The 13,921-nt window shown below is 58.5% G+C and overlaps 2 protein-coding genes across 3 annotated transcripts; one reads left to right on the plus strand and one right to left on the minus strand.

Annotated features, from left to right (window-relative positions):
* The first annotated feature begins 6 nt into the window (after positions 1–6).
* Positions 7–2,160, plus strand: PRKCSH (PRKCSH beta subunit of glucosidase II). Its single transcript, XM_028499483.2, has 7 exons — positions 7–74; positions 533–602; positions 875–964; positions 1,160–1,234; positions 1,323–1,422; positions 1,508–1,703; positions 1,812–2,160. Exons 1-6 carry the CDS (start codon positions 35–37, stop codon positions 1,652–1,654), a joined length of 522 nt encoding a protein of 173 aa, XP_028355284.1. The 5' UTR covers positions 7–34; the 3' UTR covers positions 1,655–1,703; positions 1,812–2,160.
* A 3,355-nt stretch (positions 2,161–5,515) lies between these two features.
* On the minus strand, positions 5,516–13,576 carry ELAVL3 (ELAV like RNA binding protein 3). 2 transcript variants are annotated; one of them, XM_007106655.2, is made up of 6 exons: positions 13,363–13,576; positions 12,974–13,077; positions 9,282–9,435; positions 8,900–9,125; positions 8,101–8,139; positions 5,516–6,354 (listed from the first exon to the last, which is right to left on the minus strand). In XM_007106655.2, exons 1-6 carry the CDS (start codon positions 13,565–13,567, stop codon positions 6,024–6,026), a joined length of 1,059 nt encoding a protein of 352 aa, XP_007106717.1. In that variant the 5' UTR covers positions 13,568–13,576; the 3' UTR covers positions 5,516–6,023. The 2 variants fall into 2 exon arrangements, with proteins under 2 accessions (XP_007106717.1, XP_007106716.1); XM_007106654.2 differs by having other exon boundaries at positions 5,516–6,375.
* Positions 13,577–13,921: the final 345 nt, after the last annotated feature.

The raw sequence follows: 13,921 nt of genomic DNA on the forward strand, positions 1-13,921 counted from the left end.
CCCCCAGACAGCCAGCCCCACAGAGGAGGACAAAATGCCACCCTACGATGAGCAGACACAGGCCTTCATCAATGGTGAGGGTGGAGCCTGGGAGGGGTGAACGCCTCCGCATCGCCTGCACCTGCAGGGGCCCAAGAAACAGGCCTTACCTGCTCCCAGAGGCGGGCTGGGGCTGGCCCCGAGCAAGCCCAGGGGACTTCGGGTGGCCTGGAGGGGGCTCCTGTGGCCTGGGGAGGGCTAGCACCGCCTCCACCGGCCCCAGGGGCCCTCCTGCCTCCTCACGGGCTGTTGCTTGTTTGTTTCACCCCTGGCAGGTGAGGAGCCGGCTGGGCCCCGGGAGCCGAGAGCCCAGGCAGTGGGATGGGGTCTGCCCTGGGGTTGGTGAGGCCCACAGAGTCTTCCTGGGCCCAGTCCTCGCCCAGAGCAGGCCTGGGGGCTGGGGGAAGCCGGCGTGTCTGCGGCATCCCCTTTCCTCTCTTCCTGGCTGGCTGGGAGTAGCGGCACCTCTGACCTCCTTCCCTGCCCCCATCAGCTGCCCAGGAGGCCCGCAACAAGTTTGAAGAGGCCGAGCGGTCCCTGAAGGACGTGGAGGAGTCCATCAGGTATGGGTGCCTGTGTGGCCGCAGCAAGGCCACGTCTCCACCGGCCCCACAGCTGCCTGCTGCTGGGCTCCCCAGGGGAGGTGGTAATGGGGAGTCGCCCGGCAACCTCGGGCAAGGTGGCAGTGGTTCCTGCAGGGAGGGTCCCCAGGTGATGGGGAGCAGAGCCCAGCCCCCAGGAGGCCCTCTGCCACCGGAGCGGGCCTTCCTGTGCTGTCCTGAGTCTCTCTGGGGCGTCCCCAGCTGCCCCTTAAGCTCCCGGCCTCCCCTTTTAGGAACCTGGAGCAGGAGATTTCCTTTGATTTTGGTCCCCACGGCGAGTTTGCCTACCTGTACAGCCAGTGCTACGAGCTCACCACCAATGAGTGCGTCCCCCACGGACAGGCGGGGTGGGTGGGCTGGGAGGTCCTGGGCCTGAGCAAGGACGGGGGGAGTGAGGGGGGTGGGCTTAGAAGCAGTCACTGGAGTTTGAGGTACCTGTGTGCCCCCTGCGGGGGGGGGCATGTCATGGAGGTTGGGGCCCGGATTCCCCCCAACCCACGCACCCCATCCCATGACAGGTACGTCTACCGGCTCTGCCCCTTCAAGCTCGTCTCGCAGAAACCCAAACTCGGTGGCTCCCCCACCAGCCTCGGGTGAGTGGGCTCAGGCTGGGCCCCCCTCTCAGCCCCTGGTCCCCCCAGCCGCCCGACCGGCCCCCCTCAGCACCCCACTCTCCCGCAGCACCTGGGGCTCGTGGGCCGGCCCCGACCACGACAAGTTCAGCGCCATGAAGTATGAGCAGGGCACGGGCTGCTGGCAGGGTCCCAACCGCTCCACCACTGTGAGTGCCCGGTGGGTGGGGCCAGTAGGGGGGACCCAGGCCCGCCGAACCTGCCTGAGCCCCGCCTGCCCGCCACCCGCCCCAGGTGCGCCTGCTGTGTGGGAAGGAGACAGTGGTGACTAGCACCACGGAGCCCAGCCGCTGCGAGTACCTCATGGAGCTGATGACACCGGCCGCCTGCCCAGAGCCACCACCGGAACCGCCCGCCGCGGGCAACCACGATGAGCTCTAGCCCTGCCCTGCCCCGCCCGGCCCGGCCCGGCCCAGAGGTGGGTGGGGAGGTGAGACCCCTACCGCCTCGGCTGGGGGATGCAGGGGGTGGTCTAGGTCGCAGTGATGCTCCCCCGACCCATCTCCCTCTGTCTGTGTCTCATTTGGTTTCTCTGCAGCCCCAGAACCTCAAGACGTGGAACCAGCCCCCAGCGGTGCTGCCCACCTGCCCCTCAGTCTGTAGACCAAGGCTTGCCCCTCTGGGTCTCCTTGCCCTCCCCAGCGGGCAGGAACCGGGTGGGGCTCCATGCCCCGCTCTGGGGGCAGGCGGGGCAGAGCCAAGGTCCCCACAGGTGGAATAAAGGAGCCTGCCCTCCCTGGGCCCCCCGCCCTGGTGGCCCCACCCCACCCCACCCTGTCCCCCACCCAGGGCATCTGCCTCCCCTCCTGGTGCGGAAGAGTGACTTGACCTGTGACCTCCAAACAATAAACGTGATCTCCCCAACTCATCTGTCTGTCTTTGCTCGGGTGTGGAGTCAGCCAGGGGTGCGAGAGGGCTAAATGCAGGGGAAGCAGCTGTGCAGATCCTGTGCGGGCCTCCTGCCCCATCAGGCTGGCTCCACAGTTGGGGGTGTCTCACCCGAGATGCCCTGTGGACAGCACAGCCTGGCGCCACGGGACAGACGGCCCCTGGGCCACTTCTGTCTGGGTTTCCGCCTGGACTTGTCTCCCACCCGCTAATCACAAGAGTGCTGTGGGAAGGCCAAGAGGCTCCAGATGAGATTCAGGCCCAGAGAGGGACAGCAGCTTGCACTCACCCACACATCGGGGCTGTTGACATGTGCTCCAACACTCCCCACACGCCGTTGTACATATATCTGAGGCCATAAGATTCTGAACTTTTATTTTCTGGCATGAAAAGTACAAATAATTAAACAATTCCATGTAAAAGTCTGTTACCGCGGCCAGGCCTGTAATCCCGGTAATAAATAGTGTCTAAACTCAACGCAAAGTGTTCTTGTTGTTGGGTTTTGGGTTTGGTTTTTTTTTTTTTTTGTCTTTTTTTTTTTTTTTTTTTTTAAACAGTTCTTTATCAGCCAGGCCTGTAATCCCGGTAATAAATAGTGTCTAAACTCAACGCAAAGTGTTCTTGTTGTTGGGTTTTGGGTTTGGTTTTTTTTTTTTTTTGTCTTTTTTTTTTTTTTTTTTTTTTAAACAGTTCTTTATCACCTCCAACATGGACTCTGTCTTGATTTGAAACCATCCAAATAAATAACAGGATGAAGGGAGGGCTGGAGGGGCTGAGCCCCTTCCCCATGGGCCCTGCCCCTGCCTCCCAGGGATGTGGAAGACCCCAGGCCCCCTCCCCTGGGGTGAGGGGCTGGCCTCCAGGAAGGGGGCCTGGCTGGCTGGGCTGAGTTCTGTGTTTTAGAAAAAGGAGTCCCCTCCCAGTCTTGGGGGTGGCAGGGGCTCAGGCCTCTGTGAGGGGGTGTGGGGAGGTGCCCCCTCTCCAGAGCCCGGCCCCCCCCAGGGTGAGGGACAAACCCAGCCCTTATTGCTCACAGATGCCTCCGCCACGCTGACCACGTGTGGACACGTGTCACCGCCGCGCGCGCGGAGTGCAGAGGGGAGAAAGCCCCAAGAAAACAGAGGGAGAGGGATGGACCCGCTGCGGGGCCTGCCCTGCTGGAGGGGAGCGGGGAGGTTGGGGAGGACTTAAAAACCACAAGAATAAATAGGTTTGTGTATCAAGAACAAGCTAGGGTTTCACCAGCTAAATAGGACTGAAAAAATTCTCAAGACGAGCAAAAATAATCCCATTAAGACCCCGGACGTCGCTGGCCGTGGGGACCGCCCTGCAGAGCACAGGTCCCCCAGGGCGCCGCTCGGCTACCATTACTGTTATTAATAATTATTATTACTTTAATGATTCCACTTCCCCTTTTATAAATAAATTAGGCATAACCACGTCTCGGCAAAACTTAAAGAAACAAAGAGAACATCGTGGTTCCTTTAAACTTGCAAACTGGATGAAGGAACAGAAATATACACAAATGTCCTTACAGGGCAACAAGGAGGATAAATAGTTAACATAGCAATAAGTTAAAACTACAAGAAGCTCAATTCGGCAAAAAAGTACAAGAAAGTTAACTGGTGCCAGTTTATGTCTGTTTTGTTTTTTTTTTTCCTTTTTTTTTTTTTTAAATCTCTTCTGTGTGTGGTTTTGTTTTGTTTTGTTTTTCTCTTCCTTTTTTTTTGTCGCTTTTTTTCTCTTCTGTTTGTGTTTTTTTGTCGCTTTTTTGATTTTTTTTTTCTTTTTGTTCCTTGCAGCAGAAGCTCCACAGACGTTTAATAACAACACCGGGAGGGGTGGGGGAGAGAGAGCTGGGCAGTCAGATGGGGCCATGGCCAGACACCAAACGCAGGGACACCACAGAAAGGGCACTGAGGCTAAAATCGGGGTTCGCCATTCTCAGGTCTGACTGGGCCCTCTGCGGGGGGTGGGGGCTTCAAGGGCTCCCAGGGGGCTCCAGCTTTTGGCTTCTGTTGGATTTTTTTTTTTTTTTTTTTTTTTTTACAAAGAGTGGAAACTAGGGGGATGGAAAGTCCAGACAGAAGCCAAGGCCGGGGCTCGGGATAGGGGCTGCGTCCACTGCCCTCACCAATCTGGAAAGACGGAAAAACCCAACAAACTGAAAGGGGGTGACGAGTGGACGGAGAGGGAATGCGGGGCTGGGCCCCTGGGCCCATCCACCCTGGGCCTGGCGGGGAGTGTCGGGGCACTTGCTGCTGGGGAGGCTCTGGAGTGGAGAGGCTCAGGGCCTGGCCTCCCCCTTGGCCTCGTGGGCCAGGGCCTCGGCCCAGGGAGGCTCAGCCCCAGGGATGGGGGTCCTTTGGCCTCAAGCGTTGGGTGGGCTGCCTCCAGCCCACCATGACGCCAAAAGGACAACGAGGTATCGTGTGTCTGGATGTATGGACGCTGTGTGTGCACGCCTGTGTTCGTGGGCGGCAGGGACCATTAAGGAGCCAGGAGAGAGCTCTGCAGAGAACCTGGGGCAGGGGCGAGTGGGGCTGAGTGCCAGGAGGAGGGGCGGGCCGGCCTCGCTGGAGGAAGTGGGCTATGGACTGGGCTCGGCTCTGGGCTGTGACCTCTCGCCTGGGCCTGAGGGATACTGTGGGCATGTCTGTGTGTCTCTGGGTATTGTGGCTATGTTTCTCCATGACTGGGTGTCTAGACTTGTGTGTCCAAATGTAACTGTCTCCACTTCCATGTGGCCACAGGCACGTGTGGAAATGTTCCCATGTCCACATTTGTCCCCGGCCACATTCACCAGTGTCCACATCTGCCCGTGGCCGCATTTGCCCACGTCCACCATGGCCACATTTACATAGCCCCATACTTCAGTCTTCTGTTGTTTATACATGTGTTTGTCTACGTGTCTGAATTGGGCCAGGGAGTTCCTGAGGCGTGTCTCTGGGTCCGTCTGTGCTGCTGTATATCCCTGGGGGGTGTGTGGGGGTGTGCCCCTGTGTGTCTTTGCGTGGCTGTGTTTCTCTGTGTGGCCCCGTGGACCCTCAGCTCCTAAGCCCTGCTCCCTGCCCCTGCCCCAGTTGGTAAACATAACCTGCCAAAATATTTTCTTTTTTTTTTTTGTCTTTTTTTGTGTTTTTTTTTTTTTCAAGTTCAAGAATCCCCAGTAAAAATTCTCCACGAGGTCTTTTTTCCCTTTTTACAAAAATAGAGTTTTTCTTCCCCTCCCACCCCCCCTGTTTTTCATTGTGTTTCTGTTTCCAGCCCCTCCCCCTACCCCTTACATCCCACCAAGGGGCTCTGGGCCAGGGATGCCCACACCCCTCTCACGTTTCGCTTTTTTGGGGATTTTTAAACCTGTTCCCCCCTCTCAGGCTCACCTAGGTGTTGGGGAGGCCTGGGCAAGGGGGCCTGGGAGGGCACCCCCAGCACCCCTTCTCCAAGCCATCCACGGAGGGTGGTTGAGGGTGGGCTGGGGGCACATCTCTGCTTTCACTTTAGCCGAAAAAGGAAACAAAAACCTTCACCATGAACAAAACCAAGACGAGAGAGTGAACAGCCCAGCCTGGGGGGGAGGGGCAGGAGGACGGGGTGGGGGACCCCCAGGAGCCCTCCCATTCCCTGCAGACCCTCCCACCGAGTGCTCACCCTGTGGCTTCTGCAGGGACACGGGGCCCTCGTGCCGTCCGTGGTCTGCCTGCGCTGTCTCTCTCGGGCCCCTGTCTCTCTCTCTCTCTCTCTCTCTCTCTCAGTCTCTCTCTCTCTCTCTCTCTCTCTCTCTCTCTCTCTCTCTCGCTCTCGCTCTCGCTCTCTCTCTCTGTCTCTGCTGCCCGGGAAGGGTGGGGAGGGCGGCGGTGGCTCAGGCCTTGTGCTGTTTGCTGGTCTTGAAGGACACCTGCAGCACGCGCTCGCCCAGGCGGTAGCCGTTGAGGCTGGCGATGGCCATGGCCGCCTCGTCATAGTTGGTCATGGTGACAAAGCCGAAGCCCTTGCACTTGTTGGTGGTAAAGTCGCGGATGACCTTGACATTGGTGACTGCCCCGAAGGGCCCGAACAGCTGCCACAGCACACTCTCATCCGCCTCCGGAGACAGGTTGTACACGAAGATGCACCAGCCAGCGCCCGCCGCGCCCCCTGACAGGCCCACGCCCGCGAGGCCGCTCATGCCGTCGATGGCGATGGGTGAGAACCTGGCGATGAGCGACAGGGGACTACTTTGGGGGTCACGCGGGCTCTGCCCTTACCCCCGGCATGCCCCCTGACCCTGTCATGACCTCTGACCGTGTGGAGACCTCGGGACTATGCGACCCCTGCCTTGGCCCCGTGACCTCCATCTGTGACCCCGCCTTAAGCCCCAGACTCTGAGCCACTCTGATACACCAGCCCCCGATCTCCATCCTGACCTGGAGCCCTGTCCTGACCTCTGACCCTACCTGAACGTTAGGTCCTCACCTGCGATCTTGCCCTGAGCCCCTATCCACCCTGACTCCCTGATCTTGTACCCTACCTGGTCCTCAGCCCTGTTGACCCTGACCCCCTCCCCACACCTGGACACCACCCTTCCCTTGACGCCTCTTCCCACCCAACTCCTGCCCTCACCCCCACTCGGGCACCACCCTGATCCTGCCCTTGGCAATGCTGCCCCTTTTGCCCCACTGGCCATCCTGCCAGGTGGAGGCCCACCCGGAAGGGCAGCTCTGGAACCAGGGTGCGAGCGAGGCCTTTAAGCACCCTGTCTCGTTATTCAGGTCTCAGCTCAGCTGTCACTTCCCCGGGGTGGCCTCCTTTGACTCATAAAGTGGCCACCTCCTCTCTCTGGCCCTCTCTGGCCTTTTCCTATGTATGTATGTATGTATGTATTTTTTGGCCTCACCACGTGGCATGTGGGATCTTAGTTCCCTGACCAGGGATCGAACCAGTGCCCCCTGCAGTGGGAGCTCAGAGCCTTAACCACTGGAGCACCCGGGAAGTCCCCAGGCCTTTTTCTATTTAAATCATGTATTTATTCTCAGCTCCATCTTCCCTGCAAGGTTCTATTCCCTCGGTGTCCCCGCCCAGAACAGCTCCCAGCACCAGGAGGCCCTTGGGGGGTGGGGGTGGGGTCTGTGGAGTGAACGAATGAGTGAAGGGGCATTGGCTCCCTGCCTTCCTGAGCCATTCATTTGATCACTGGGCTCACTCCCTCCTCCTGGCCTTTGCACAAGCCGTTCTTGCTGCCAGGAACTCCAGTTCTGCTCTGGCCCTGTCTCCTGAGAGGTGTCTCCGCTGGATCCTTATCACCCCGTCTCCTGCCCCCTTCACAGCCCAGATCACGGTTCATCTGTCTCCTTCCCCAGTGGACTGAAATAAGTAATAACAGTAACCATAATCATAAGAGACACTGCCTTTTAAAACTGAGTCAGCCTGCACTCCGTGCCAAGCACCATGCTCAGTATCATTCCATCTCCACCAGGGGCCAAGTCTGGCCGGGCCACGCTGGCTCCCCAGCCCAGAGCCAAGCTCCTGGCACTCAGCATGTGCTCAATAGCTCTTGATGCTATAAACACGGGGACCTTCAGAGGATCAGGGATGTGGACAATGGAGTGGGTGGGGGGCCTAAATGTTCACCCCCAGCTATGAGGCAGAAGGGGGCATTCTGTGACCCTCAGCAAAGATGATCAATAGTGGCCAGTGGGGGCACAGCTGTGACCCAGTCAACGCTGCCTGCCTTTCAATGGGGTGGAGAAGGCCGCAGACAGGCCCCCCAGATCCAGATTCTGTAGTAGCACTTTCTAGGCATTTAGTAGGCTCAAGAGCCCCCAGATCTCTTAATGGCCACACTATGCCCAGACAGGGGCGGTCCTGGGGGGTGAGGTGGGGGAGGGGGGCCATAAGGGCAAAAGGGTCCAAGGAGGGACGGCGAGGGGCTGGGGGCAGTGGGGAGGGGGCACTGTTACCTCTTGACTCCGTAGGCCATGTTGAGCAAATTGTCCAGCCTGTGGAGGCAGAAGGGGTGGTCACTGGTGGCTTCTGGGCACACCCCCGGCTGTGACGCCGGGCAGCCAGCCTGCCCTCCCCGCCCCCACCCAGCCATCCAGCAGTGCCAGCCCTGCCCCCGCCTGCCTGCTCCCCGCCAGGCTGGACACTGCCTGGCACGGAACCGTGGTCACTCGGGCACCGCCTCTTGCCTGCCCTGCTGCTGCCCAGCCTGTCCTGGCATCCTCATCCTCCCCCTCCCGGCCACCCAGCCCTGCTCGCCTGCCCCCCCACCCCCCAATCCGGGGCTTGGGTCCCGAGAAGGGAAGTCTCTTCTCCAAAGTGCCTGGGCCAGGCAAGTGACAGCACCTCTCTGAGCCTCAGGGTCCCCGTCCGTAAAATGAGGACAAGACAAGTTCTGTCCTCACGGGGTCGCTGCGCAGAAAAAGTAAGGGTGCCTGGCCAGCAGGGAGCTGAAGCCACGTGCCCTTGGCGGGGTGGGGGAGGGGGTGGGTTGGCAGTCAGAGCTGGGCCTGGTCAGGTGATTCTAAAACTACTGACGCCAATAATGCCACTCTTAGTGGCCTGCACACATCGAGCGCCTGCTGTATACAAGGGTCTGGCCTCAGCACCTGACAGACCCCCACGTTTCCCCTTTCGCCCTGGTTTCTCTCCGCCCTGCAGGAATGGGGTTCGGCGAGGGCACCTGCAAGCCTAGGGCACCCCGCCCTGGGGGTCTGGGACGTCTGGGGGGGGGGCAGGGAGCAGCAGGGGGCTCACCGGAAGCGTTGTGTCTGATGGTGCAGGGGGCCTGCGTAGCGCCTGGCGGAGGACTGGTAGAGGTGAGTGAGCAGGGCCTGCCCGGTCTTCTGACTCGGGTTGTTGGCAAACTTGACCGTGATGGGCTCGGCCGCACCCAGCGGCTTCTGCCCGTTCAGTCCTTTGATAGCCTCCTCGGCCTCGATCCTCTTGTCAAAGCGGATGAATCCCACACCCCGAGAGACACCTGCCGGGGCGCGAGGGCGTCATGGGGCCCGCCCCCTCCTGCGTGACCCCGCCCCCCTCCTCGCTGCTGTTTCCGGTTTCTCCACTCTGGTCCCACCTGGGTGTCTTAGCCCAGCGCCCCCCCCGCCGCCAGGTGCACTCTCGCCGGCAGCCTGACCTGTGACCTGGTCCACCAGGATGCGAGAAGTGATGATGCGGCCGTACTGGGAGAAGAGCTGCTCCATCTCTTTCTGGCTCATGGTCTTGGGGAGCCCGCTGACGTACAGGTTCGCATCCCGGATGGAGGCGGAGCTGGGTCTGGCATAGGACACCTGGGGGAGGGGGTCAGGCGGACAGGGGTGAGGGCAAGACCCATTTCAAATGGGGAGGGAGAGGCCACATTCAAACCGCCACTGAGCAACAGAAATCCCTCATCCGTTTATTCAACAAATACCGCGAGTAGTCACCATGGGTGGTGGGTGGGGTCAACCAGGGCTTGGGGGAGGGGATGTGGCTGTGACCAAGACAGCGTGGCCCTGCCCGCGTAGAGCGGTGAGAGGGACCTGTCATCCGAGGTCAAAGGAGCTGCGCCCTTGGGGTCACATGTCTCCCTGGGGGCCTCAGGGACCCTCACATCTCTAGCTCATGTTCTCAGGCTGGATATTCCATCAACAGTGACACGTCCCACTCCCTTGGAAAGTGAACCTGGGATGCTGGCCCTTTCTCTTCCCGACTACACCGGGCCCCTCAGACCTTTAGCGCCCAGCTCAACCCTGACAACTCCCAAACGTCCGAGCCCAGCATGGGCCTGGCCCCTGAGCTGCACACCTGCGTGACACCTGCCTTCAGGTACCTCACGAGGAGGCCTCATGGGGGATCACACTCAGCACCCCCGACTTGCCCCAACTCAGTAATGACAGGTCTGTCCTCCTGGGTGCTCAGGTCCCCAGCCTCGGGTTGTCCTCGATGCCTGTCTGTCACACCCGCATCCAACCACCATCCATCCTGTCAGCTCCACCTTCCTCATTATCTGGATAGAATTCACACACTTCTCCCCATTTCCACTGCCCTACCATTGCTCACCCAGACCAGTGCAGCAGTCTCTGCCCTGGTTCCCTGCTCCACCCTCATCCCCCACAGGCTGTTCCGCCCACAGCAGCCAGGGGGCACCTGTGAGCATCTGAGCCAGGTCACATCCCTCCTCTGCTTAGAACCCTCCATGGCTCCCACCTTCCTGAGTTAAAGTGCTTCCCAGGGCCACAAGGCCCTGCACGACCTGCCCCATCACCCCCCTACCCTCATCTCTGCCCACCGTTCCCCTCCACATCTCTATTCCAGGCACACGGGCCTCCTCCACATTCCCCAAACACACTAGGTGTGCTTTACCCTCAGGGCCTTTGCACTCGCTGTTCGTTGTGCTTGCAACTCTCTTCCTTGTTTTCCTTCTCCAGGTCTCAGTTGAAATATCCTTCCTGTCCTTTCCCATCTGAATTTGGTCCTCCACCCTTATCCCTGTTACTCTCTGTCAAAGCCCTTCTCTCAGATGTGAATTAGACACGTTTTAGTACGATCCTTCGATTCATGTCATTAATTATGGTCCAGCCCAACAATGAAACTCTCTGCAGCTGTTTAAAAAATGGTGGACGTGTATATTTATTTCCCCGAAACAGTGGTGAGTATTGTAAAGTGGGGGAAAGAAAAGTCCATTTACAGAGCAGCGAGTATTGTGTGACCCCATCTCATTGTGTGTTTATCAATGTCCTGGAAACATGGTCTGGAGGGCCCACCCCTAAATGCTAACAGGGTGACCCAGAGCTGGCGGGGGAGGCGAGGTGGGATAAGCTCCGTTCCCCCTTATTTCTGCTGATGTCTCTTCTCTCTTTCTTCTAAATTAAGCTCTGGGTAGATGGGGGTCATTGTAAAGGGTCTGGCTTTTGTTTGGGGTGGTGAGTTGTGAGGGCATATTACTTCATTAGAAATAACTAATTAAAAAACGAACAAAATGAATAAATTGGGCCAAGGGCGGATGGGGGTGAGGGTTCATGGGGTGGGGGCAGGGGGAGTCTAACTGATGCAGTTGTGCACACCTGGGGTCCTCCAGAAAAAAGACAAACACCACAGCTGCTATTATTTCTGTAATAATAATGAAAACTTATGGCCATGTATTTGATGGTTTCCACTCTCCCCTACCTCGTGGGGCTGTGGGTTTTGAGGGGTGAGGACTTGTTGATGGATTGGAGCTGGGGGGAGAGGGGAGGGGAGTCTCAGCTCCGGGGTGGGTTTTGGGGTCAGGGGTCATCTGAGGCACAGAGTAAGTGTTCAGGGGCCTTTCCCATCCTTCCATGACATGGGCTGACCCAGGTCCCTCAGCTGGGTATGGGCTCCTCCCACACCCCCTCACTAGCATGGGGCCTGGCACACGATGAGTGGCTGGAACTATTTTGGGCAGAATCTGCTGGAACACCTAGGCAGGACCAACCACACACCACAGTCACCCAGGCAGATGAACACGCACGCACATACACACACACAGAGGGCCATGCTGTGGTATTCACTGCACAGCTATGGTGACTACACCAGCAGGAGGGTGACACAAGGCCACCACCACATTCATGGTGACTCTGGGGGTCTGGGATAATTGCAGTAAGAGTCGCAGAACCACACACCTGTCACACCACCGCACAAGCCCTCAATGTCACACACGTCCCATCCTGAATGGGGCACAAGTAGACACACCCACACAACTTCACCGTAACACACAAACACCCTGTCACAGCCAGACACACCCACGCAGCCCCACCAGGTCACAGCTGGAGTCGCAGTGCATCACAAAGCACCTGTCAAATAAACACCACGTCTCACAGACACAAGGTGACACACCCTTGTCTATAACAGCCAGGCCCACATGATAACAGGCACTCACATAGCCACGGGGTCCCACAAACACCATGTCTTATAGCTCAGGGTCCCCCCCCCACAACACACGCACCACATCACACGCACACAGTGGCCCTCTGGGTCATACAGTTCATCACTAGGGTCCACTCTCACAACCTGGGGGCTTCTGGGTCTACTTGGCCATGGAGGGACCCATCAGGCCCTTGTCAGCCTCCACACCAAGGAGAGGAAGAGATTCCAGCACCTCTGTTCCCATGGCGAACTGGGGGCCAGATGGGCGTCCTCCCCAGCCCAGCCTCCCCCAGGGTTCAGGAGCAGATTTGTGGGGCGGAGCCCAGACACCCACAGGCAAACCTAGAGAGGGGGTTTCCATGGTGATTCCCTGCAACCCCCACGGCCCCCCGGGAACCTGGGCTCGCAGGGTCCCAGCTGCAGCTGCTGAGAGGGGAGGTCATGGGGCGACGGGCATTGTACAAAGGTGGGGGAAGGGCCCACCCCTAATCCCACCCTCCCAGACCCTAGTTAGGCTCCAGATGGCAGATGGGCCCCCACCTCTCCCCCATTTCCATGACAAAGGCAAGGAGAGGGCTGCCCACCAGACCCTGGTCACTCTCTCCTACTGCTGATGGGGTGGGTACCTCCAGGGCCTGGCTGACTCCTTGAGTTGCCGGAGAATGTGGGGCTGATCATCTCCCCATTGACAAGAGAGGAAACTGAGGTTCAGAGAGCAGAGCCATTGGCCCCAGGGCCCCAGCCAGAAAGCCTTTGGGGATTGATTTAAACCCCTTAGGGGATGAGCCATGGGGGAGGATGGGCAGCAGTGGGCGGAATGGATGTATGGGGAGGTATGGTCGTGGGGGGCTGGGTGGCCGTGAAGGGGTCAGTCCAGGTGGGCGGTAATAAAGAGGAAATGGGCACAGCCAAGATGGGCAGTCACAGGGATGGGTGGCAGTGGGGAACGAGGGCGCTGACCTTGATGGTCTTCGTCTGCAGTTTGAGGCCGTTGAGGGTGTTGATGGCTTTGTCTGCATCGTTGGGGTCAGAGTAGTTCACAAACCCGTAGCCGAGGCTCTGCCCTGCAGGCAGGACCAGGACGATGACCTCCCTGGACCTGCCAGTGTCCTCCCAGACCCAGGCCTGAGAGACTGACCACCCCCCTCAAAGTTATGAGAACCAAGATTCCACCCTTATTTGTTCCCCCAGAGTACTGCCATATCCTGAGGACAACTCAGACCCGCCAGGGTCCCACCTGCTCCCATCACCTCCCACCTGGGGTCACACCTGTCTCTACACCACACCTGTACTCCTGAGGCTGCCACCTCTGTCCCCTATCCCCACCCCCCACCTGACAGCAGGCACACCTGTGATCTTGTCCCGAACCAACTTGCAGGACTCAATGTCACCAATGCTGCCAAAGAGACTCTTGAACTCATCCTGGGTCATGTTCTGGGGCAGGTAGTTGACGATGAGGTTGGTCTTGCTGTCATCACTGGCTCCGTTTGTACCAAGGAGTGGCCCGTTGGGCAGGGCCGGGCCAGCCGGGCCCCCCGCCACCTGAGACTCCATGGCCCCGAGTATCTGCTGGAGACAACAGGCCGCACCCACTCACGGCCCAGTTCCCACACCAGGGACCAGTGGGAGTGAGGAGGGGCTTGGTGGTGACAGATCAATCAGGTCTGCATAGGCTTGAACATACAGAGGGGATAAGGTATTATTCTTATAGCCCCTTCCACTTCTTGAGCACTGGGCAAAATACTTTACAGGTGATTTTACTCTGAAAAAGTCCATATATTAATGCCATATATGCCCATTTGCACGTATGCTTGCCTGTTTGTCTAAAGCCAGTCTGCATTTTTAGAATAATGAAATTAATACTTTGTATTCAGAATAAGAATTACAACATTTTTATTAGCTTTGAAG

Source organism: Physeter macrocephalus, chromosome 2 (assembly GCF_002837175.3).
Source record: "Physeter macrocephalus isolate SW-GA chromosome 2, ASM283717v5, whole genome shotgun sequence".
NCBI lineage: Eukaryota > Metazoa > Chordata > Mammalia > Artiodactyla > Physeteridae > Physeter > Physeter macrocephalus.